This window comes from Pundamilia nyererei, unplaced genomic scaffold (assembly GCF_000239375.1).
Source record: "Pundamilia nyererei isolate P.nyererei 1_Seehausen unplaced genomic scaffold, PunNye1.0 scaffold00046, whole genome shotgun sequence".
In the NCBI taxonomy this organism is placed as follows: domain Eukaryota; kingdom Metazoa; phylum Chordata; class Actinopteri; order Cichliformes; family Cichlidae; genus Pundamilia; species Pundamilia nyererei.
In genome coordinates, this window is record NW_005187447.1 from 2,351,939 (window position 1) to 2,378,124 (window position 26,186).

The following is a 26,186-nucleotide window of genomic DNA, read 5'->3' on the forward strand; positions in this document are numbered from 1 at the left end:
GGCACAGTGTGAATGTTTTTGTGGACTGGTAGGCTTCTCTAAAACAATAAAAGGATGCCAAAAGGCATATTATCGGTCACAGGAAATGCCACTTGTGCTAAAAATGTTAAAAAGCTATAAAGTCAAGCAGTGATTTGGCACAGTGATTCCCAACAAGGGGTACATGGACTGTGCAAAAGTCTCAAGCCACCCCTCAGTTCTTTTTACTTTGCTTCTTTGGAGCCAGACCTTCCTGCAATTTTTTAAAGTGGTCTTGAGCAATAGCTCGCCAGGGTTTCTGGGGAACTACTGCTCAAGTAAAAACATCTTTGTGTTGTAGATAAAGTACAACATGTTCATTCAAGCGTCGTGCCTTAATCTACTCACTCTTTTAGTGATTTTTGTCCTTATCTGGAAAGTTTCACTGATTTCAGCAGCAAAATTAAACTATTTTATATACTTTGTGTCACTGCGACTCTCGTGTGGCCTGATATTATTATTCAGGTTAATCGGTTCTGTTCACACCTGGTATAAGCATGCTATTGTTCAACCCAACCCTTGCTGTAAAACCTCAAATCTAACCTGGATTTATCCTTACCTGGAAAGTTATAGCTAGGGATAAGCCCAGGTGACCTTAATTGCCAAAGATTTTAGAAAAGATTGTAGCTGAGAAGCCTTTTAGGAAATGCATAACATTTTTTTTATAAATTTTAGTTATAATTTTATAAATTACATTTGACTGAAACTGCCCTTCTTAGGGTTACAAATGACATTTTGATGGGTCCAGATGCTGGGAATTACACTGTTCTGCTTTTGATACTGCGTCACTGTTACACAGTCACATTAAACAGGTTACATCAAGTAGTGGGTGTGTCTGGATCAGCGTTAGGCTGGTTTAAATCTTACCTTGCAGACTTACCCGTTCTGTCTGTATTAATCATTTCCTGTCAGAAAAGGCTGCCATGTCCTGTCTAGAGCAGCTGTTCCAGATGGTGTCATCACCCAAAACCTTGGGTCTCTAAGCTCCTCTCTTAACTGATCGTCAGGAAATGTGAGCACTTTTATAAAAGCAAGAATTTTGTGTGTTGCTGGTCTGGAGCATTCAGGTTTTAACACAAAACCAAGGTTTCTGGAGTGAACATCACAGCAAACATCAGATGATGCAAAAAAAGTAAATATATAGTAACCTAAAAAATAAATAGTAACCTAAAAGTAGACCAGATTCAGTTTAAAATGAGTTTAAATAGACTTGAAAAATGGCTGTTGAGTCCATCTACCTGGCTGGCTGCTCCGTTTAGAAAGACATACAACACTTAGAGGAGAAATGCACACAACAGCCCCCCACACACTGCAGCTCATTTAAAGTCCAGGTTTTGATAACAGCTTTGCAAATCTCATCAGTGAGCATGACAGTCACCTCTAGCCCCACACATCCACAGTACAGGCCCAGAGCTGTAACTAGACACTCAAAACATTCCCAGCACTAAAAATACCCCCCTACCTCCACCGCTACCTTTAATTCCCTCCAGCTGCAGCCCCAAATGCCTCCTCGCTCTATAGGCCGCGCCAGAGGTGGGCTTGGGGGGCGCAGGCAGGAGGCTGTGGAGGGCAACATGTGGCGGCTGTGAGGGGGTCTCCCAGGGGGACGTGGGGAACAAAACATGAGCGTAAGGATCAGTGGCGTGCAAGCGGGCGGGTGCTTTACAGTCATGGAAAAAGACCAACAGCGTTAAATTCACTGATCAAATTTAGGACCCCAGGGCACGGAGGTCTGGACTAGGCCAGACACTCTGGAGTCAGCAGCGTTAGTCATGACTGACTCTCAAAGGCCACGCCCACTGTGGCTGAACAGAGTGACTCAGCAGAAGAAAGTAAATGAGTTTTAACAACATACATTATGTTTGCTTTAATCTGAAGGCTTTTGCAGTAGCAATACATCTGATACGAGTAATAAACACACATCTCACAATCCAGCAGCTTACCAGGTATCACTTTTAACTTAGTTTGGGCAGAGCTCTAGATTTAACTTAAGATGTAAGGCTTTAAGTTCAAAAGTTTTTCTTTTTGTTATCAGTCATAAATTTCTCAATCGACAGTGACACTTAATGCCTAAAATAAGACACTGAATATTCAAAACAGTAGCTCCGGAGGAAGCTGTTACTCCCTACATGGCCAGCTGCAGCCCTCCGTCCACCACCAGCACTTCTCCTGTAATGTAGCGGGACTCCAGGAGGAAGAGGACGGCCCGGGCTACCTCCTCCGGCTCTCCAAATCTCCCCAGAGGGATGGAGCGCTCTAAAGCCTCCTCTCTCATCCCTGCAGTCATGTCAGTGTGGATAAAACCTACCAAAAGATGGGGAAAAAACAGCAATGAGATGACAGAGACTGACACAAGCAGTGCTTTGTACTAATTACCAATCACTAATCTAAGGATCTAATCTTCGCTGCAAGTTGCATTGGAGCAGAGAGTGTGAAGTGTCAAGTGGCAGGGATGAAAGTGAGGCCACGGTTCTTAGGAATATAAGGCAGCTGGAGGAAAGTTAGGGATGAGTTGCTGCCTTACGTGGAGAAGCTCAAGTATCTCATGGTCTTGCTCATGAGTGGGAGAAGTAAACAAGAGATTTGTGTTTGTTTTACGGTACTGCGTTTGTGTCTGTTTGCATCAGTGACTGTATATAAACTCATTGGTTTGGTATTAGGTATTTGTCCACACAGTCTACTCAAAGAGATACACAACCACTTGCGCGCAGTCCTCCAAGGAACCAACAACACGTAGCTCGATATAAATGACACTACGCGTAAATTGAACGCTGACTGGTTAAAGGGCTCAGTGTGGTTCTCTGATAGCAGTGGATTGTAGCAGATATTGAGAAGACAGAGAGAAAAGTGAAAGAATCAGAAGCATATTCTGTACCTGGAACCAGGAGGTTAACCCTGATATTACGTGAAGCAACTTCTTTAGCCAAGGAGCGAGTGAAACCCTCTAGACCAGCTTTACTGGCACTGTAGACACACTGGCCAGAGTTCCCTTTCAGGCCCACAACAGAGCCTGCAGACATGACCAGAGAAATCCATTAAGATGACTTGATTCCACATTTAATATGAATCACAATCAAGTTACCTGACTCCCAGCGTGCTGGATGAAGAATTTGTTACTCTGTCTGTATAATTTCATAGATTTTCTTTACAAAGAAATATAAACACTGTAAACCCTGAGGGAGAAATCACATTAATATTATTATAGCCGTGCTTGTGGTTTCAGATTCTGGTTGGATTTTCTTACAGGATGCAGTCAATCCGGTGCTTCTTAATAGCTGCAGTCCCAGGTGTTGGTGGCATTCGAGATTTCAACAAAGCCCTTCTGGGAGCAAGTCTTACCATCTTGAAACAGCTTGAGCCGTTACTTAGGTATATTCAAGTTACTTTTAATTTCAGTTGTCCCTGTGACGAGTGCAGTGTATACTTTCCTTTAGTCTGCAACATCAGAGACCAATAAACTGACCAGGAAGGCTGACTCTGAGAGGAAGTCCCTCAACAAACTTTTATCCATTGTGGATAATCCCGACCACCCTCTGCACCACTTACTGAACAGGCAGCAGAGAACTTCCACTAACAGACTGATTTAGGTAATCTCTTCCTCATGCAGTAATGTTTATAACTCCACACATCTGTTTAGCAGAGAATCATCTGTTCTTTCACCTCACAGCTTTTTTCCCAAGCCTGCACTGTTTACTACACTTTCCCCAATACTCAGACTAATATCATCTGCCATTAACTAAACTTGTTGTTTTCTGTTACATTTAGTATTTTATTATATTCTATATGATTTTGTTTCACTTTATTTTATGGTGCTACATATAGAAGCAGTACACAGTTGTTATTCTGTAAATTATGTAGGTTGTTTTTAGCCTCTCAAACCGCTTTTTTCAACAAATACATATTATTTCCTGTATTTAATGTACCAACAAAACAAAGAAAAACTGGAACACTAGAAACTCAAACTTTACCGCCTACTTGTGCCACCATCTTTTCTCTGGGAGGTTTCTATTCAGGATTTTAATAACCTCTCTCTCTCACTCATAATGTATCTGATTACAGTTCATGAGGAAAAAGAAACATAAAACCATAGATCCACAAGCTTGTTGCGTGAATTCAAAAACATTGTCAGTATCTGATTTTATTTGGATTAAATGAGCACAAAATTACGGTGGCCCTGTGAGGCCAAACGGACTGCAACTTAAGAAAACACCAGCAATAAGAAAAACGCTGCAAAAGCACACAAAACACAATGGAAATAGGAGAAACGACAACAGAAATAGGAAAAAACAAGATTTCCAAAAGCACAAGGGAAGTGTTTCTGGGGAGACAATAACCCAACGGACAAGTTGCACGAACCCAAAACATGCTTGGTGTGTTTTATCATGATTCATATAATACTGATGATGGATTTTTAGGCTAATAGTTAGGCTAACACACTTACCTCTCATCTTTTCTTTCCTCACAAAACCAATAGATCCTCCACTTCTTTTAAGTGTCTCCCAGCGCAATTCTTAGCATATTTTGGTCCCTGCAACATTGGGTTATTGTCTCCCCAGAAACACTTCCCTTGTGCTTTTGGAAATCAGTTTTTTCCTATTTCTGTTTTGTTTTTTCCTATTTCCATTGTGTTTTGTGTGCTTTTGCAGCATTTTTCTTATTGCTGGTGTTTTCTTAAGTTGCAGTCCGTTTGGCCTCTCAGGGCCACCATACAAAATAATATCCTCCTTAAAGGGTACACTGACTTGAATCTATAAAAGTAGTAACACAGCCATCTAGTGGTTAAATTGAAGACACAACACTAATGTGAATCATCAAGTACCTATATTAACAATAGCTGCTCCTTGGCTGTGCAGCATGCTGCGCAGCGCTGCCCTGCAGGTCAACATGGAGCCCAGCAGGTTGGTGTGAAGCAGAGCCACCATGTCCTCTGGTTTGGTCCTCAGTAGCAGACCATCCCTGTGCAAACAGACAACAGCAACTTGCAGGGGTTCAGCATTTACATGCGTCTAAATATGTCTGCAAATGCAGCTGAGAATCAGTAGAGGTGTCAACTTCAGTGCTTGCTCACCTGTTGATACCGGCTGCGTTCACAAGATAGGAGATGTTTCCACAGGTCTTCTGGATCATTTCAAATGTTTTCTGCACCTCCTGTTCTTTAGAGATGTCACAGCTAAAAGCAATGTGCTCATCTAGAGAAGACACACATCAGATCTACTGTCGGCATCACTGCAGTATGTTTATAAAGGTCCTCTAAGTCTACACTGAACCTTGTATTTAATTAAAAATGGGCGTAGCTTCTGAGTGCTTTAAACCTGCAGTCTTTCTAATGGCCAGCAGGGGGCGACTCCTCTGGTTGAAAGTCTGACTGTATAGTTGCCATGAGAAAACGACCATATCTTCTAACTTGGTTTATGACCTCAATAAACTATTTACTGATGAGTTTATGTTCTCAAGCTCTCATTTCAAGCCTTGCCAAATACAAAACAGTGTTGTCTTCGTAAAATATGTTCGACGTTATAGTCACAAAGGATTATACAAAGGTTAATGGTTTATGATATTTAACATGTGAGTGACTGACAAGTTACTAGAGTGCACAGTGTCTCTCTGTTTAGTCACATCTAGTTTCAAAGCCAAAAAACCCTCAGCGTGAGATATCATACCAATGTCACGTCCATCTTTTACTTACAGTTGATGGCAGTGTAGAGCTAGACTATTTAAAATAAATATCCCACCCATATTCATAAAGAAAGAAGGAGCTACATGCTTGTTTATTTATAATGTGTACTTACTTTTGAATAAATCTACACAAGGAGGTTTTGATGCATATTTGTATTTACTCTGTTTGATCTGAACTGTACCCATGACTCCATTTTCTTCTGCTTATCTAGTGGGTAAATGAAACTTCTTAAACCATCTCAATTATAAATACTCCCCACATTACAAAAATTACAAAAACTTAAACTAACTGTGAAATTCATTCATTTTTTTTCCTTCTCAAAATTTGGCTTTTCGGTGTTGTAAGTAAGAATGAAGACAACATATGCTGTTGTTCTCTGTTGTTTTTGCCAATTTCATAACAAATCTGTATTTTAAGCTTGAGTAAATTAAGCCATACTTTTGAAAATAAAAATTGGTAATTTTCCTTTAGAGGATGACCGTTGTGCAGAAAAAAGCACGCTAATGAAAAGCTCTAATAGCTCTGGCACATGTCTGTACACTTTACTCATTAACTCATTTATTAGTCCAAAATCCAGGGTAAGGTTTACGCCACAGCTACCTTAAATCAACACTATTGCTAATTACCAAAACAATTTTTTATGTTTCTGTAATGGTTAACCCACCAGTTTATGCAAGCTTGTTAATAAAAATAATATTTTTAATGCTAAAAAAATTTGCTATTTTACTAAAAATGTTTCAGTGGTTGAACGTTCTGCTTGATTAATTTAGTTCTGAGAGAAGTCCAGTGTGCTGGTTATAATTTGGGTATTAAAACAGCAACTCAGTTCAGTGAGTTCAGTAATTTAATTTGTTTTTCGCAGACTTCTAAAATACTTGTGCTTTCTTTTTATATCCGGTGATCTAATAATTTTGTTAAGCACTGTATTACACACAGCACAGCATTATACCTCCATGCAGAGATGCCACAGTTGCCTGGGCGACGTCTTTGTTCCTGGAGACGACGGCTACCCTGCAGCCTCTTTCTGCCAGCAGGCAGGACACTGCTTTCCCAATGCCTCTGGAACCCCCACACACTACTGCCAGTCTGGACATGATGACCTGCAGGAGAGGCAACAGCTCAATTACAGCTACAGAACAGCATCCGGACTATCTCAGATGAAACACAGGAGAGACATGCCTGCTTCCCTTTATGATCTTCATAAGTCGATGGTGTAGTCTGATTATTGAATGGAAGCTACACAGCATAAACACACAGCATTTTTATCCCTTGTTCCATATTTCAATCGGCTCTGCAGGCACTTTTTTCTAAAGTCTGGCTGAAGAAAGTAGGGAACGCTTTTATTATAGTCAAGTGCAGGTTAAACTCTGTATGGGGAAAGTCAGTGTCAGATGGACACTACCACAAATGAAGTGACAGTAAATTAGAAAAATTGTTATTTTTTGTCAGTTATTATTCAGTGTTACACAAATACAAATATGATGTGTCCCATGTGTGTTACATATAAACAATCTTTTGTTGAGATCTGGTCACCCTAGTATATAAGCATAATGTATTTATATGACAACTTATATGTGTAATAATAACACCCTGTTTGCTTTAACAAAGTTTTCTTTTGGTTTAGGACTGAAACACTGGGATTACTGGGATTTTTGTCTTTTGAGTCAACACACATCAGTCTGAATGTATTTTAGATGCTGAAGAAACACTGCGATAGCAAACAGAAAAACAGGCTTTAACAGCTCTATCTATACTACGGACAGATTGATTAACCATCACTGTTAATAAGGGAGAGAGGCAAAGGTGGTAGGGTTTGGACATGTGCAGAGGAGGGATGGCCGGTGCTCACATATCACACTTGTTCTTCTTAAGTTGTAGATAAACAGGTACCGGCTAATTTATAAAGGGCTACCTTTAGAGACCTTGTCACTGAGGCTGCGCGATTATACTTTAAAACCAATTTTTTTAGCTCCTAAAATTTGGAGCAGTCTTCTTCGGCCATCATCGGGTTGTTTGAATGTGCGATTTGTTTTAAAAACTCATTTTATAGTATAGTATATATTTTCCTTTAATCTTTCCCCCATTATTTTGGCACAGAGTTTATATCTATTTAAGTGCACGGAAGCGCGCGTGCTGGGATGAATACGTGACGGTAAGGTTGGTTGTTTGTCTGTATGGGTCTAGGCAAGTAAACACAGCCAAGATTATAAAACATGACACCCTGCCTTAACATGTGGGACAAAATGCTCTGCAGCACAACACAAAGTAGGACACCGGGTCACTTCAGTGAGGCTAAGAGTCATAGTCGCTGTCCGGTAAATAGTAGCCGTATTTAGCTTTAAATGTCATCGTACAGTTACGTTTATGCAGCGATATGATACTTACCTCGTTTTTCTGAGTCTAACACCCCGTTTGAGAAACACTGTTACAAATGTAACAAATGTTATTTACTGAACAAATAAAGAATACCAGAGGAGCGGGTAGTCATGGGCGCCGCCATGTTTTTTGTTGTTATTGTGCTGGTCGTTGTTGGTCGGTAGAGGGCGCTGTGGTAACGCTGGATTGGCTGAACTGAACCAGCACTGCTTTGATTGATTGGTGATTTTTTTAACCTTTACCCAGCCACTGTAGTTCCACCCTACACTGTCCACTGTACTTTACACCGTGTGTACACTGACCCACTTTGCCATCTGACATTTGCTGTGCTTGTTTTGCTATATTTAGTCTGACCGTTTTATTCGTTTTTGTTGATCTATTTTACTTTAAAGAATCACTTTATTGTAATATATTCAAAAGCTTCTGACATAGTTTTATTATATATTTTTAAAAGTATTTTTATTTATCTAGCTTATTTACTTCCCTTGATTTAGCTGTTAGAGTGCTTGTTATCTCAGTAAGCTGTTTTATTTTGTTACATCCTAGCTACTTTTTTTAAAAATGGGCTTTTTTGTTAGAAATTATATTTATTGTTTTAACTGATATAGCACAGGAACTTCAACGTTTTTCAAATAAATACAGCATACCTCATCTTTATCTTACTGCCAGTGAAATAACACTGTGATTTCTATTTGCAGCCATTCATTTTTCCACATTGTTCCCTTGTGGAAATATATCTCATGAAGAAAAGCAAATCTGTCATCAGTGCACACAAAAAAAAGAAAAAAGGAAAAAAAATGAATCATGTTGAGACCGGTTGGGTGGCCTTGGCCCACACCTGGACAGTTCATCAGTCTGAGACTTATTCTGCCAGATTGATTTGCTGAAGCAAAATCACATTCATCACCTGTGCCAGAGTGGATATGTAGCCCTGAGCGCTGTGAATCATACACAGTATAAAAGGAACAAAATGCAAACACTACAAACAGTTTGATTTCTCTAAATGTGGTGACTCTAAGCCTGTCAACCGAGAGTTCATTAGGTGTGCTTGTGCATCAGAGAGACACTGGACTGAATTTCTTTTCAGAGAAAGAAAACACTTTATTTATTTAGTTCCTGGAACTATTTTGCCTGATCATTGGGTTATTTTTAAATGCTACCACATTTTCTTCATGCCCCACAAAAACACACGTTTACTTTTCTGGTATAATTGCACAGAAAATCTATTCCAAGAAGCCAAGCACATAACTCCTGCCCGTTTCCTCGGGCACTGTTAAAAAGTTCAAGGAGGACTTGATTCCTTTTGCTGCAGTCAATTTGAATCAGCTCACACGCCTTGTGCTTAAACGTTATCAAGAATTGTTGACCTTGGGGCCTTAATTCTTTAACTCTACACAGCACTCCTAACTCTGAATATTTTACCTGCGCTGTGCATACATAGCTTTGCCTATATTTACACACAGTCCCTACCCAACCTGTAACTCACAGTCCTGTCAACCTGAAATATTCCTGCAACAGATTTAGCACATGTGCATAATCTACTAAAGCACAACAACCCAAGTGGACAGATGATATAACACAACCTAGAATTACAAACAATGATTAAAGTGTAAATGTTCCTTACAAGACACTTTTTCCCCCTTATTCCTCCTCACTATAGTCTCATACTTATATATTGGAGTAACTTATTTCCATGGAAACCCATCCTCTGCAGGGAGCTGTGTGCAACACAATGACCTCTCTGGGTGCTTGTCAGTTCCTGTCAACATTTCCCAGCTGAACACTCTGGGAAGGCTCACCTCTCTTTACTCTGCTGTAAGTCATGGGAGACACTGCTTGGCAGTAACAACCTTTTATTAGCAGATACTATAATGAGCACCCAAATAGATTTAATTTGAAGCACCCAGCTCTTTGCTGTCGTTGTTATGCAGCTTAGTTTGTATTGCACTTGTTACTGTTCTTTTCTTTATTTCATGACTCCTCCTTGCCCTCCTCCTCCACCACCACACCACCAGGCTTTGAGAGCGTTAGTTCAGTCTGAGACACGGCTGAAAAAAAGAGCCTTTGATCACCAAAAAAATATGTCACTGTTTCTGAAACACTTTAGTTTCAATTAATCGGATAAGCCACTTTTAATATAAAGTGGAACAAATGAAAAATGCTTTAATACTCAATAAATAACCCTGGTAAATATTTCTGATTATGATGACTCTAGAGTGTCAGCTTCTGAACTGAAATACAAAGCTACTGGATAAAAAGCAGTTTTTGGCCTTAAAACTGCCATTCTCTATAAAGGCCACCAGGGGGCATTATCTGTAGTTGTAAAAAGTTAAGGTGCTGACATCAGTAATTATCTTAATGAGAAGTTTATGGACTTAGTCAGGCATTTTGGCTTATAATGAATAAAATATGTTAATTTTGTAAATGTTAGTTATTTTAAAAGTCAGAAAGGTCATCGGCTAACAGCTTTCACCAGACGTTAGCTAAAGAACATGTACCCTATGTTTGACAGTCAGACGGACCCTCACTCATCGCACCTGGTTTCATCTCTAGGCTTCAAAATAGGACTTCACAAACCAGCAGGTGGCTTCACTGTGACTATATTCATGTTTTATACTGTCTATGGTGAAGAGTGACAGAAAGGGAAGTGTAGAAGTTCTCATGACAATGTGACAGGCCTGGGCTAAAAGAGGCTCAGTTTTTATTTTCAATAAGTTACACTTTTCAGTTTTATTTGAAGCTGCTGTACTCAATAGCTATCTGTTAGACTTCACCTCTGCTAACTTCAGTCACTGAATTGGGCCTCTCCACTGTGGTTTGCTGTGTGATGCAGCTTGCCTGAGAAGTTCTCCACCTTGAGGTGAGTCAAATTCTAGTCTTTAATTAGGAGGCACCTGGGTCTGTACTCTCACTACTTGTCCAAATATAGACACATGTGGCTCCTAAAGGTAACACTATGGCAGCCAGAATGCTAACACTGTGGCTTTGAAATGCCAGTTTATGTCAAGGTGGCCATCTTTTTTATACAGTTGATGGACAAAGATCTCTCTTCCTGGCAATAATCAGTGTGTGTTTACAGTACTGTGGAGACGTCTTCTGTCACCACTTATTTCTTTATGTTTTGCTTCCAAGAAGTCACACTTAAGTTCTGCAGGCTTTCTGAAGATCTGGCAAAGTTTTTTGTTTTTGGACATTGGCTCCTTTTTCTGCTTCTTTTTAGTCGAGTCCTTCTACCGGACAGTATTCAGAAGAGTTTTCGTTTGTTAAGCCACTTAACACTGACCTATGACTCATTCAGCCATAAAAAATAAATATTTAGGACAAAAAGTAGTAATAGCAGGCCTAAAGAAAATATCTACATCAGATGATTAATATCTTAAAGTGATGTCCTTAAGAAATAGTAAAACCAAATCCAGCAAAAGCTGGAGAGATGGATCTGGTCCTTCAGCCTCACCAGGAATGGTCTCAATGGAAAGGCCAAGATGTCATTCTTAAGGAAAATGCAGAGGAAGTCAAATTACACAAGAACCAGCCTGAAAATCAGTGCCAACAGGTCTCATGAAGTGAAGAATTCAAATTTTGAAAAGTGAAAACTGTGGAGGTTCTGCGCTGGTTTGGAACTGTATGTAACTATATCAGCCAGTGATCTTGGTGCTGTGGGTCGAAATTAAAGGAACTGCAAAATCAGAAAAATACCACTTGATTTTGAACCACTTTATAATGCAATCTGGAAAGTGTCTGATTGGTAAAAGCTTCATTTTTCAGGATGACAACGATCCCAATGATGCTAATGCAGTAAAATACCTGAAAATACCACACACGTCAGTCAGACTGGCCTCCCCAGAGCCCAGTCCTCGACATTAGTGAAACAGTGTGGGATCATGTAGATATAGAACAGAACAAAAGGCAGCCAACATCCAAAGAAGAGCTTTGAATGTCCTACAAGAATCCTACCCGACGACTACTTAAAGAAACTATAGGAAAGCTTAAAATTGTTCAGGCTGTGAAGAATGAAGGTGGTCACACCAAATATTGACCTTCAAGCTCATTACTAAAAACTCTGTTTTTGCCTTATATATTTCCAAGTGGTTTTTTTTTACATTTCAATAAATCACTGGATACATTTCACATTTTCCTAGCAAAATATAAAGAAGTGAGGGATGGCTCAAGACTTTTGCACACTGCTGTACTTTCAGATAAATGGCGAGCCCGTACATTTTAAGGTAATAAATAATAATAAATAACAGCACTTTACTTTTTCATATTTCTGATTACTAACCAGGTCAGATACATCTGCTGTGACGTGACACACAGTCACTGGAGAAAACACCAGAGTGCCCTCACAAAATGATGACCAAGCCTCAGAAAAATATGGAAACCATTAGCTTTTATTGTTTTAGAGATTTTTACAAAAAAACAAAAAAAAAAAAGTGCGATTCCCTCAAATACTTCAGAATGTTTTTCACATAACAGATTTGTGCCAAACACGTCAATTTCAGTTTCATCATTTTCAGACATAACAGATGATCGACAGACTTAAAAAAAACAAAAAAAATCAAGTAAGTCACCTTGGCATATAAGAAATCTGTTAAGCTGGATTGAGCAAACTTATGTTGCCGTGTGTTTGGATGAATGAAGACTAGTAATTATTTTAAGAAATAATTACTAGTCTTCATTCAATATGCTTCATATTCTGAGTTGTAAACTGTGCAGCCTATGCATGAAAAACATGTACGAGACGTCAGTATGATTTGAAACGGTGCGGTAGTGTGTACGCCAGTATAACTGTGTGCCTCTGTGTAGGAGTATGTCTGTATATTAAAGGCTTCCCAGTGAAATGAAAAGACACTCGATGAGGGAGAGTTTGAGCAGAGCGCCTGAGGTTGGTGTGGTGACGGCCAAGACGACAAGAAAACATCAGATTAATTCTATATAAAAAGAAGCCCTAACAGTGATTTGTACCATCGCTTTCCGCCCTCGCTCCAAATTTCAAGCAAATGACAACATATTTCCAGCAGTCAGTTACACAGTGGTCCCCTCAATTAACAACAAAAGACTTAAAAAATAATTATCACAGACGCTTGAAACTCTGGGTCTAAATCAGTCGTTAAACTCCTTCTCAAAGCCAAATTTGGCACGATTCAGTGATTGCCTCAACATGTTTAAACACCCCACGGACCTCAAACGACTTCCTGAAAAAATCTGATGAATAAGTCACATTACATTAACTGATGTGAGGTGCCCTTAGGCGAGGAGGTGGGGGGTGGGTTCACAGTAATGCGTTTACTCTAAAGGGTTTCATTGATTTTTCAGAGGGCTTTTTAAAGTGAACCTACCATGCTTTTCCTTCTTTTCTGTGATACAGCTTTTGCTACAAAGGTGGATGCTTTATTATAAATGGCCAAAGTTTGACATAATGAGGTCACCAATTAAGCTCGAGCATCAGAGTGCAGTAAACTCCTGGTTTCAGACAGATTTTTCTACTTCTGGCTCTGTAAAATGTCAGCGTCCTGTCCTTCTGAATAAAGCTATCCTTCAAGCTTTATTTATTGGTCCTGTCATTGTTTGCATTTATACCTGAGCCCAGTGTGTCTACACTAATCATACTGACTTGAAACCAGGTAGAAGACTTTAAAAGTGATCCAATCTAAGCACAAACTGCTAAGCTGTAGACTCAATGTAGCTCTATAAGCAGAGCGACCCACCGCAGGCTGGGCAGTGAATTGGATTTAAATTTAAATCTGATTGATCAGGATCAAACAACTAAAGGTGCACATATTTCACTAGCAGGTTTACTTCATGTATTGTGTTTTAAATCAAGCAAACACAGTTATCTTTTTTACACTGTTGTACGTTTAGTCCTCTAAACTGGAAGTGAGTTTGGGGTTTTTTGTTTTTTTTTTAAAGTTGACACGATCAATCTAAAGGTTTCTGTCAAAAGTGATGTATGACAGAGGTGCCAGCTGGATCGGCTCTTTGGCTTTCCATTGCCCTCGCCTCTCCTCTTCTTGATTCCATTGTCGTCTAATGATGCCGTCTCACAGAGGACACCGGCCGGATGGACCGGAAGTTCCTACTGTAACACCATGCTTCCCAAATTATGTGAACAATATATAAAATTCAGGAAAATCCCCAATAAAAACACTTTTTTTTTAAAAATTTCTTTAAGTTAATAACTAAAAGATAACCAGATTAAAACTGTTAACATAATAATAGAGAAACCATCTGTCCACTTCCTTCTACCTATCCAATTCCTGCTGTCAATAGGCAAGATGTGGGGTACAGTCTATTACAGGTTTAACACAGATTGACAGACATCCATTCATGCTCACATTCACACTAGTTCAGCTAAAAATGGAAGTCTAAGGACTGTGGATGAAGCTGGAACACCTGGAGAGAAACCACATAGAACATACAAACTGCACAGAAATGCCCCAACTCACTGCTGGATTTGAACCCAGGACCTTCTTAGAGTGAAAAACCGCATGCCTCCTGAACAATTTTGGCTCCTCTATCATCAAAAGCCTTTTGTTTGTTAGGTGCAGCCAATCAGATAAAAGCTGGTTTAAAAGTAGAGGAACTAAACTGCTTGTTTCAGAGGAAGAACTTAGAGGCTGCACCAATGCCCAGTATAAGATAAAGAAGGATTATTTCCAACTGTGAGTTGTGCAAAGCTAATACTCGAGTCCAAAATTAAAAATGAGCATAACTGGTCAACTTCAAGGCAAAGAAGAATGATCTTTTATGAAGATTACACTTTCATTTTTTTAAAAAGTATTCTAAAATTGCTAATTCATTTTCAGTTCAACAAGCACCGAACCTACAGCCAAATCCCCTCCAATCACTAAGAAATCTTATAGTAATTCAAGTCAGTACAACAATTAACAGAAAAACAAGAAACAAACTTTGAATCGCTTAACAATGAAAAACAGGGGGGGGAATCAAGGGCTCAATGTGATTGATTTCAATAAAAACTTGTGATTGGATTCAACAGATTGAATGCACCTCTTCCTGTGGAGTGATACAACATGCTACTTTAGGCAAACATTCTGTGCTTTAGCTAGCAGTGTTTCTTATTGCCACAAGTCACATTAGGAATGAGTTCGTGTTCACAAACGGAGCCCGTTGAGGGGCGACTGTGTCCGATTAGTTATATGACACTCTCTCTACGAGCAGCAGGTGTCAGCGTCTCTGAAATGTGTAGCTAACAGAAAATAAATACACACTGAAAGGAATCGGCCGTGCACTGTTACTGAAATGTTATGTCGCTCCCGTGATGGAGCGCTCTGTCCAGGTTTGGCTACTGCCGAGGGAGGTTAGGAGAGCAGCTACTCTGGTCAGTAAATATAAAGAAGGTACAAAGTAAGCATCATTTGAGTCCATTTTGGAGTGTGTTTTTCGCATATTAAAAACGGCAGAGCCAAACAGTCCCGCAGCACTTTGTCTCCTGCGGATGGCTTTGCTAATCACATGCAAATGTTTGATCAATGCAGTATCAGCCCTTTACACTGCAACCACACTGCGAGAAAAAACTAGATGCCTGTGAATGGCACACAGAAATAATTTGTCAAAGCGGAGTACTCAAATGTGCAATACAGCAGATCTCTGTTAGGATCCCCCGGATTCAATAATGCCTTCGGAGGAGGAGAAGTATCTTATTTTCTACTCTGCAGCACAATTTGTTCTGATCTGTTCCACCTAATACAACTGCCTTCTGACAGTCTGAACAGCAGTCATATAGAGAAAAGCAAATCCGATGTATTAAAATAAGGCGTGTGCTTTACTTAACCCCTTAACATGTGGCACTACAAAAAGGTTGATCTATGAAATAAGTTAAAATGTGTAACATACGGATAAACAGTTCATATTGGATGTTTTAGGACTAATCATATTTGTGTCCTTATGTACAATAAAGTGAGGAACAGTACAAGGCACACATTTAACAGTTGAATTGTTACAAAGATATAAATAACCAACAAAAAAAAAGTAAAGAAAAGTTCATGAATAGTGTGTGCTCTCCTCTAACTCTGTCCAATGTGCTTTCATTGATTTTTCTCTGCAGCGCTCTCGAGTGGTCTATTTCAAGACTTGAAGTGTCATCGTGGTTGACCTGTCCAAGCAACCTTGGGAGCAGTGACACCTTAACGAGGCTAGCAGCAGTCAGATGGATCACTGTGTGTTTGTGTGTATACGTGCGTGTATTAAATGATGTCTACAAAGCTGCCAGGGAACAGTCCCGTCCTGCCATTCCTCTGCAGCGTGCCTTTGAACCAGCCATCTTCCCTCTTCCTGTGAACAAACACAATGTCGCCCTCCTTAAGTTCCAGCTCTGCTTCGCTCTGGGGAGGATATGATACAACCACCCTGTACCTGAAAGAGAATAGCCAGGCAGATGGTGAATGATACACACTGCAACAATGGCAATGAGTGTGTCCTGGAAACAGATTTAAAAACAACAAACAACATGCACACATGGAAAAATTTGAGTGTATATATCCCACTCAAACTGAACTGAATTAGGAACACCATAACATGGACACAAAGTTCTAGTCTAAACAGGCCTTCATGAATCTGGCTATTGATTGATCTAGTTGTACAGATAAACAATAATCTGAAACAGTCCAAAGAAACAGCGCATTTACCTCTCACATATGATGGGACGTGCGTCATGCTGTTGAGATAAAAGAGAGGAGCAGGGCTGGCGGGGAGGAGGAGCGATAGGAACACATCCATCAAGGGGACTGCTCTTCCGATGGGAGGACTCTGGGACTGAGGAGGAGGAGGATGACGAGGCAGAAGCAGCAGCAGGTTCAGAGTCCAGGCAGCTCGCTGGGCCAGAGGGAGGGGAGGTGTCAGGGCCCACAGCGCCATGTAGCAGCTCTCCAGCAGCAGCGGCCTGCTCAGCCTCAAGGGTAGGAGAGGAGGGGGGCGAAGGGCGAGACTTCTTCTTATTGGAGGACAACAGCTTCAGAAGACTTTTCTTTTCTCTCTGCAAAATGAAGACAAGCATTTTATTTTATTTTTTTACCCCTGAGGCGATGAGAAGTAATTTTCAGACGCGCAGACAGACATAATCTAATGTCTGGACCTGTTCGTTTCTCCCTACGCAAACGAAAAACTGTGGTGGGACAAATTCCAATTTTTTATTTTTTATTTTTGCAGGCAAGGTAGATGTGAAAAAACATGGCATCTATTTGTTAAGCAGACATTAAAAAAAATATATATATATATAACAGCCCTCCTTGTTGTTCCTACTGGTGAATCGTCCCTGCATGATTAACATTTAAATAAAAATTAAGTCTCCCAGGGCATTTCAATCATCTGCTACAAATGAAGACATTCATTACTATGATGGAAAAAAAACAAAACAGGTATCTATTAAAAACACAAACAGCAACAGACAATTGGAGACCATTTAAATTCTTCCAGAGTGTCTAAAAACAAATCCAACCTTGATGTCTTTATCCAGTCTGCAGGCAGGAGCTGCATTGTTAGATGTGGGATTGAGAGCGGAGTTGCTCCCAGGGTTGACAGGCACAGCGAGGACAGGTACAGGTCTCAAAGAGTCACTATCCAAAGATGCAGCGCTGACATTGGGTGGGGTCAAGGAGGCAGCTGCGCAGCCCATTGCCACCCCTACTCGAGTGCAGCCTTGTGCAGGGCTTGACCCGGGCTGCGAGCACACTGCGAGGTGCGGGAGATACGTCACGGGTGTTGCAGACTGTATTGGTGTCACTGCTGCTGTGGGCCTGTCCTGACTGTGACATGCAGCTGTAAATTCAATATATGAAAATTAAAGGTTTAAATTTGTCTTCATACAAAAGGACAAAATCCATTTTAAGCCAGTGAGTTTACCTGTCCTGACCGCGTTGCGAGCCTGATTCACGGTCATCTGGGAGGTGACGTGCAGCGAGACTTTTGGCTGTTGGCCTGTGGCTGTTTGAGCTGTGGTGACCACCGCTGCAGGCTGGGAGTTGGCAGGTGCAACGGCGGGGCATACAGTCAGCGGTTTGTTAAAATCAGGCCCTGAAACAATGGCTCCAAGGGGAGCAGAAGAAGGGCTGACGATGGTGACACCTCTGCCTGCCTGAGTGCACAGACTCAAGGGCACTTTGGGCTGAGAGCTCCCAGACGCTGTCCTGCAGAGGGAGAGAGGAAGTAAAAAGGTGTAAGACACAGTGCAGCTTTATATGATGAGATGCATCTTTAGTGTGAAGTGTGCCCGGCAGCTCTAGTGTGTGCACTAGCATCCAGAACACCAATATATTAGAGTTTCAGAAAAGATTAATCACAGCCTGGACAACTAAGATTTCAGTACATCAAATAGAAGATCCTGACTTTATGATAACCAAATATTCCAGTAAAGCAGATTGTTCTCTCTGGTTTGGAGAACAGTTGTTGCCCCAAATAAGAAAGTTTAAATATTTCAGGATCTTTAAAAGTGATGGTGAGGGCAGTGTCTGAAAATAACAAGACTGCGGGTACAAGCTAACATAATTAGCTAACCCACTGGGTGGCTGGGCTAAGCCTTAGACACAAGGTGAAGAGCTCAGAGTGGAGATGCTGCTCCTTTGTGTCAAAAAGGAGACCGCTCATCCTTACAAGGATGCCACCTGGATGTTTCCCTTAGGAGGTTTACGAGCTGTACCCAACCGATAGACCCAGAACTCACTGGGGATTACACAGCTCTCCTGGCTGGCTTGAGAACACCTCGAGATCCCCTAGGAGGAATTGGAAAACATTGCTGGGAAAAGCGAGGTCTGGAATACCCGGCTTAGCCAGCAGTCACTGTGACCTGACTTCAGATAAGCGGAAGATTATAAATGGACAAATAAAAATGCACAGCACCGTAGCTCTGTTTTTAGAAGGACCTCAGTCAGAACATGGAGCATCATTTCCAGATTTAAGTAGCTTAACACTACCCGATCCACCTCATAAACACTTTTCTGTCGATGATGCCTGGACAACACTTTTGATTTTAGCACCTGGAGGAGCAGCTGTACCAATCATTTTATTGACCCCGAAAGAATCTGAAAAGTTTTAAGTCTGTGTGCCTCTCTGTGGTTGTTTGGAACTGAAGCAGCATTTAGTAAATTACATTAGCCATAAGAAGGTAAAGATTTCTGGTCTTAAACTGTGACTAACAAGAGTCACCGTTATGGTTTAAATTGACCATAAACCAAAAACGTACTAAAACCTTAAATGAAGTCTACAATTTTGTCAGACTGAAAGCTGAATGCAGGAAAACAAAAAACTCACACAAGGAATTTGTGCAGCAAAATGTATTCGTTATGGGAATTATTCTTTGCTAAGCTGGTTCAATAACTCAGCAAAAAGCATTTGTACAGAATAAACATCAGGTGTGGCTTTATCAATAAAACACAGCATCTTTACACTATCAGCAAACTGGAGGAATTTTTATGCTATAGCTTTGCATCATAAACAAAAGGATGTGAAAGCGAGTGCACCTGTGTGTGTGTGTGTATACAGTATGCTGATAAGAATAACCTGACCTGCTGACGGGGCTCATGTAGTTCCCAGGAAACACTCCAATCTTTCCCGTGTGCATGGACGTGCCCTTGAACCAGCCATCCTGACAGCGTTCCAGCACCAGAAACATCTCTCCTTTCCTCAGCTCCAGTTCATCCTCCTTTCGAGGAGTGTAGGGAAACATTGCCACATAGCTGCATTAAAAACAAACAAAGATGAGACATTTACCAGACACATAGATGGCTTTCATGGCGGACTTTCTCCCCTCTGGAATAAAAGCATGCCATTTGCTTTGCGTTCATCCCATCATCCAGTACATCTGTCATCAGCTCCTCTGGGAGCCTCCAGCAAAGACAGTGCCCTCTGACCCAGAGAAAATCTGCACTGGAGGACAAAACAATTTGTGGGTCATGTCTCTGCCGCTGCCAAAAAAACAGGCCTCAGCTGGGATGTTTTCAGTCTGATTTCAGTGTTATCTGCGAGGGAACATAAATGGATGAGTCTGACATGCATGCAATGGCAGGAAAACAGGCATGAGTGGATCTAATTCTTATCAGGTGGTGGTTTGTCTTCAGGGAGTAATGAGGGTAAAAGGTGAAAGGGTCAAAAGTGAGGGGTCACCGAGTGGATGGACCAATGGGACCCAGGAGACTGTCACTCCCAGACTTTGACCCCTTCACCTGAGCAGAAGCTCACACTCTGCAGACTCTCAACTGACAGATGAGGGGGAGGGAGGGAGAAAGAGGGGGCTGTGTGAGAGACAGACGAGGATTTCCTCCCTCTGATCCGAGCATGTGCATTAAGGCTTTGGGCCATCAGTGCACAAACCGCTTGTGACATTTCACTGCACATTTCAGAAGACTGCATATTTTCATGTGGGACTGTTTTTATTACTCACACTGTGGGTCTTTGTCTCCCACTTTGGTCGCTTATGCTGGGGGAGGGTCTCTGTCCGGCAACCAGCGAATATGCAGCTCCACCAACGGAGGACTGGGGGGGAGGCGGTGGGGGTGGTGGGAGAGCATCCTATAGAGGAAAGAAAAAAAAAATCACATTATTTTTCACTATGTCACTTATTTCCTCTCAGTTTGAATCAGAAAGATCAGAGAAAAAAAAGCAGAATGGACCGCAGGAAGAAGAAAAAAAACCAAACAGACTGCACGTTGCATAAGCACAGAAACCAGTTTGTTTATGAGAAACAAAGGAAGAAGAAGAATGAGAGATCATCTGTCATTTGGGTTATTCCCTCCAGCTGTCAACACCAGGGAGAGTGGTTTGGCAGCCTCCGTCGTCTCGTCCCCGACGTCCCATTGCAACGGAGGATCTCCTTTTCTGCTTGTTTGTTTGTTGCTAGGACACCGCATAGCTTGATGTTAAATCCATTGCAGTATTTAATTGGGAACATATGAAGTGAAAAGCATGCCTGTTGGCACACTTGAGAGCAACCCTCAAACCAGTCATGAGTAGATTCATCTTGACTCACTTGTTTTCCCTTGGTGAACGTCTTTAAGGTCAAAAGAGACTCAAGCTTTTGACTGGAGGCCTTTAGGGGATTTTCTTTGTATGTTTTTTGTGCTTCTAGGATTACAGGATTAAAATATAAGTCACCAACTTCCTATGTCACCACACAAAGCAGAAGTACAATTTTAGAAAGAAGTCAAAAATTCACAAGATTAATTTTTCATGTTTGAAAATTATAAACTTGTTATCTGATGTCTGCCTTTGTCTGCTGCCCAGCCTCCATTGCACTCTACCTTAAAATCTGTTACGATGGATGGGCAAACCAAAGGACAGCAAACACATATTTATTCAGGATATGCTCAGTTGAGCCATATGGATCACAGCTACCAGATGCTTGATAACAGGCTTCCCTTCCAGGTCCAGGAGGAAACTTTCTAGTGCTTGCCCAAGTTCTCCATCTCTTTGGTGGTATCATTGGAGCATCTAAACAAGATGCTTTCTGGCTGCTTTCCTGTGGAGATTATTGGGCATGCTCAATTTGAAGGAGGTCTAGGATAGATCTAGAATATTTTATGTGGCTTGGGAACCCCTCAAGAGCAGGAGGAAGCAAAAAGTGTTACCCTGCTTAGCCTGCTACCAACAAAACCCAACTTCACATAAGCAAAATTGAATAGAAGGATCTGTCTTTAACAGCTTTTTTTTTCTCTTTTAAAAATATAAATGGAAAATGACATTCTTTTACAACAGCAAAAATGGCCCCTGAAGCTTTTCAAACAGATGTTCTTGTTATCTTTCAATACATAATATTCTTTTTAGTGGAAATTGTTCTTCTGAATAAAGATCAAACAGATTTAATTTTGGGTCTAGTGAAACTTCATCTTATTCTTTTCCTCTTCACATCGCTTTGAGCTCTTCCCAAACCCTTTTATTCTTTCTACACTCCAAAATGGTGACAAAATGTCCTTTTAACTTGCGCATATTTAGTACTTATGGCTGGCATATTTTTTAATAACAATTTAACCTGGCAGGACCAACATATATTGGCATCAACCGGTTATAATTTGTGTTCAAACTTTGGTTATGAATCCTTTTGTTTTCTCTTTGCCATGAGTCGTAGTTTTGGAGTCAGTTAATCCGGGTTTATAATTAACTTTGGAAATGAAACACAGTAAATAATCAATAAAAAGAGAAAACAACACATCATTATAAAATCGTAAACTGTTAAAAAAAACCAAAAAAACCCCCAGATGAAGTCCCAGTGTGTTGGAATGATGCTGAAGAGGACTCTCCTATCCAGGAGCGAGATGAGTCTTCCCAAACCGAATGCTGGCAGTTCTGCACAGCAGAGTAATAGCTTCCATGACACACTGGGGGAGGAGAGTGGCACTCAGACAGCCCTGCGGTGTGCGTACGGGCTGTGTGTATGTGCGAGTGTCGATGTGCGTTTCGGTTCGCTGCCGACGCTTGAGCTGAGATAATTAGGTTGCCTGCAGGCTGGAGAAATCATCTGTACAAAAACATCATGTTGGGTTCCCAAGTGAAGCGGAGAGCGCAACCTTTTGTGTACACATTCCTGCTCATTCAGAAACTCCACATGCCAGAGCATACACACAGACAGACAGGAAGTGTACGTGCTGCTTTGTGTGGGCTGCAGGGACTTCTTGACATTTTTAGCTGCACTCATTCTTTTTCCCTCTGCACATAGGTGTTGTTAAAAAGTTGTTTGCAAAGTGTAGAATTGTAAAACCATTATCGGCACAGAATACAGATGAACAAAACTTTATGTCTAAAAGACCCTGACATAAACGGATGTCTGGCCAATCATCGGCAACACGTTTTAACGCTTTGAGGTTTAAGTCTTCATTGATGGTAACCGCAAACCTACATTTTAATCCTACAGGTGATAGAGACGATAACTTAGACCTCAGAGGATTACTGGATCAGTTAATCCAATCTCAATAGAATAACCGGTATAATGTATGCCATTGCCAGATGATGTTATGCTGTTTTTGAAAGTCTGGAGTGACATAAGAGGTGTACTAAATGTTGGGCTTCTACCACTTTTTACAAGCCCTGCAATACAGTCCATCTAAGCTCCGGTAGGCCTGACGGTGCATTCACACTTTGACCTTGAGATCAAGGCTACCGGCCACTGAAATTTTTAGTAGATACACTTAAGTTGTGAATGTGAAAATCCTGAGTGACTTCCTTCTCCAGTTATCACCTTGAGGTCAGGGTCACTGAGATTCAAAGTCGTCCAAGATTTTTAGTAGATGCACTTATAGCATCAATTTCAAATTCCTACATTGCTTCGTTTTCTAGTTGTCATATTGACAAACTTGGGTGTCCACATTGCCCGCCTGGCAGGTTGACAACAATGCCCTATCAGCCTTTTACAGGCTGAGGGGTAAAAAGAGGTTATGGTGGGTGGATGTCTTTCTACTAAATTAACCAACAACAAGAGAACCAATGATCATTAGACCACTTAAGTCCCCAGTAACAATCAACATTTACTTTAAAAAAAAATTGCTCAAGACAGCATTTGTATGACTTTTAAAGTCTTACCACAGGGATGGATGTGTAGCTCGTCTCTGAGGGAAATGTGAAGACGGTTGCTGTAGTAACAGGACTGCTAGGAGGCGGGGTCACAATTAGGCCAGTTGTGCAAATATGTACCTGTCAACAAAAGACAAATGCAGACCATTAAAAACACTGCAACGACTCCTCACACACAAAGAATAGAAATGAGCTCCAGCTATTCTGATTAATTACACCTACAGGATGAGGACATATGTGCATCACCGCTGATCCCAGCACAGAGTGTTTACGGCACAGATTTGGATGTCAGTACAGCTAAATAACCGTGCAACAACTGGGGTTTTTGACCCTAGATTTTAGTTAGGTTTATTGCTGTATATTTACTTCTTAGTTTGCCCTTTGTTTTGTATTCGAGCTTCTAACTCCTGTTATCTTTTCCAGGATTTTATTCTTTCCTGTCTCAGTTCTGTTTCCTTTTGTGATTCATAAATAGATATAGTTTAAATATAATAATTATATTATATTAAATTTTAAAAAAATGTAAGAAGTTAATATAATTAGCTAAATAAGATAATTAGCTGAGCTTCAGTTTTTCATCCTGTGTTCACCGTCTCCCTTTCCGTGTTAGGCATTTAATTGTTTTATGACTTCCCATTTTATACTGGTAGTTTCTGTCACTGGGACCTCTTTTCTAGTTTCGCTTCCCCTGTCTCATCATCTTGGATTTGTTTCGGCTGTGTCTTGTAGCCCAACGTTTCCCATCTCCCTGAAACCAGTTTGCATTAGTCCTTTGTTGCATTGCACCATTTGTTCACAGTCTTTCTGCCATGAACACAACATTGGAAAACCTCCCCTGTACCCTTAATGATAAGTTTAAACACCTGAGTGTATATCAATAAACTGTTCGCTGACCACTGGAATGGTCTCCGAGTAGCTGCATTCATGACTTTGGACTGCAGCTGGTGGTTTTTCTTTTGTTGTGCAGCCTCTGTGAGGTCTGCGTAGAGCAACATGAAGCAGGTTTTCACCGCCTCCAGATTCATGTTAGAAATTCCATCTAGTTAGCAGCAGATATCCAGATCTGTTTCAGCTGTAGTCCAACACAGGAAAGAGAAGAGACTCACTGGAAAAAGTGAAAAGAGTTTATAGCGCCTGAACTTTAAAAGAAGTGAGGGGACTGTCGATAATAAGCCTTGTGACAGGACCCTACGACCCTCCACTCTCCCGTGACCTTGAAGTGGACAGATGTATTGTCAACAATCAAGATTTCTCTTGCACGCAATAATTTTGGTGCTCCCCAAAAAGATTTTGGTCTTACTAATGAAAATCACCAGGAAAATGATAAAAATATACTTTTAAGCATTTTTCTTTCAGTGGAATCTCATTTACTAAATCATATGACACATTTTCTTCTTATCAAAAGGCCAAAAATAACAGGAATGGGCAAACATTTGTGTTAATTAGGGTAAGAGAGACTCACTGTAGTAACTACACACAGCCCAATTGTGCCTATTAGCATAATCACCCCCACAAGGCCAGTTTTTATTCAGGCAATAACGAGCGCTAGTAAATCTAATGCAGATGCCGTAGTTCTAACAGGCGGATTAAAAACTACAAAATTCTATAAAAACACGTCTACGGTCTATGTGTGGGAGAAAACTGACGTGAAAAATTACCCTGTGACTCGCCTGTCACATTGTGTGTAAATGACTCTCACTGAAACAGTGACGCACATGTGTGGCTTTTTATTCCAGTTATAACCACAAAGTTGGCCTCATGACCTTACAGGCCAACAAAAAAATCAGGTGACTGCACAGCAGGACATTTCATTGGACGTGTAAAGAGAGGCGGCTTTCCCAGTCAGTCATCCACATGAGTCATGATGGTGTGCTGGCAACAAGGCCATACTGTTGGACACACAATATCTCCCTGTAGCCTGTGGTCTCTCTCCATGGATGACTGCCTAAGACAGAGCCGCCTCCTAAGGTGTATTTTTCAGTAAGGAGGGCAAGAAAAATCTAACTCTGTACTCAAAAGTGGCACTGTTAGTGAAACGGCTGTCTGAAAAGAATAAATGCCAAAATACAAGGAGGGTGCACTATGTTAAATTAAATAAATACGTGTCCCTTGGGGTTTGTAGTCAAGGCTTTCAAACACGGCCTGTTTTCTTTGGCTTACCTTTGTCTATTGTTTGGGAATTGGAAGAAGAGGAGATGAGAAAAGGTAAACGGGAGACAGGAGACAAAATCTGTGCGTATAAAGCCTGGGGACTCTTTCTGCCGTGTTTTTATTAAACAAAGATCTATAAATCACACATATCATTAGCACTGTTGTCAGTAGGGGGGGGGATCACTTTACGCAGACATATACAGGTTCTTTTATTCCTGAAATATCATGATAATGATTACTGGGATAAGGTCGTTATAAACCTGATTATGCCTTCTGCACAGACAGACGGCTTTGATGATACGTAAATCATATTTACATGAAAAGCTTTTAGTTTTAAAAAAAAAAAAGAAAAAAGACAGGATGATCCTCAATATCCGCTTTACTGCAGACAAGCGCTCGCCTTGTCTCCCTCTCACAAAGCAGCACATAAACACTCACTGCAGATGAAAGATTAATG

At 40.8% G+C, this 26,186-nt stretch overlaps 2 protein-coding genes across 2 annotated transcripts in view; both read right to left on the reverse strand.

Moving 5' to 3' along the window:
* Positions 1-1,855: 1,855 nt before the first annotated feature.
* On the reverse strand, positions 1,856-8,238 carry cbr4 (carbonyl reductase 4). The gene is made up of 6 exons (XM_005732335.1): positions 8,081-8,238; positions 6,645-6,795; positions 5,087-5,207; positions 4,838-4,974; positions 2,894-3,028; positions 1,856-2,322 (listed from the first exon to the last, which is right to left on the reverse strand). Exons 2-6 carry the CDS (start codon positions 6,787-6,789, stop codon positions 2,144-2,146), a joined length of 717 nt encoding a protein of 238 aa, XP_005732392.1. The 5' UTR covers positions 6,790-6,795; positions 8,081-8,238; the 3' UTR covers positions 1,856-2,143.
* Positions 8,239-12,467: 4,229 nt separating this feature from the next.
* The window catches only part of sh3rf1 (SH3 domain containing ring finger 1), a 63,831-nt gene continuing 50,112 nt past the window's right edge, over positions 12,468-26,186 (reverse strand). The window contains exons 6-12 of the mRNA XM_005732336.1: positions 23,588-23,698; positions 20,460-20,587; positions 19,585-19,755; positions 17,927-18,210; positions 17,523-17,842; positions 16,714-17,060; positions 12,468-16,441 (exon numbers count right to left, since the gene is read on the reverse strand). Of these exons, the coding sequence (XP_005732393.1) occupies positions 16,273-16,441; positions 16,714-17,060; positions 17,523-17,842; positions 17,927-18,210; positions 19,585-19,755; positions 20,460-20,587; positions 23,588-23,698 (1,530 nt within the window). The 3' untranslated portion in view covers positions 12,468-16,272. The remainder of the gene's footprint in view (positions 16,442-16,713; positions 17,061-17,522; positions 17,843-17,926; positions 18,211-19,584; positions 19,756-20,459; positions 20,588-23,587; positions 23,699-26,186) is intronic.

What these genes read in the sequence shown, in the direction of transcription:
- cbr4 (XM_005732335.1), bottom strand. Translation starts at nt 6,789, where the DNA reads ATGTCCAGACTGGCAGTAGTGTGTGGGGGTTCCAGAGGCATTGGGAAA. An exon ending in AGCAGCTATTGTTAATATAG is followed by an intron (nt 3,029 to 4,837) that starts GTACTTGATGAT and finishes TCATGTCTGCAG; the next exon opens with GCTCTGTTGTGGGCCTGAAA. An exon ending in GGTTAACCTCCTGGTTCCAG is followed by an intron (nt 2,323 to 2,893) that starts GTACAGAATATG and finishes ATCTTTTGGTAG; the next exon opens with GTTTTATCCACACTGACATG.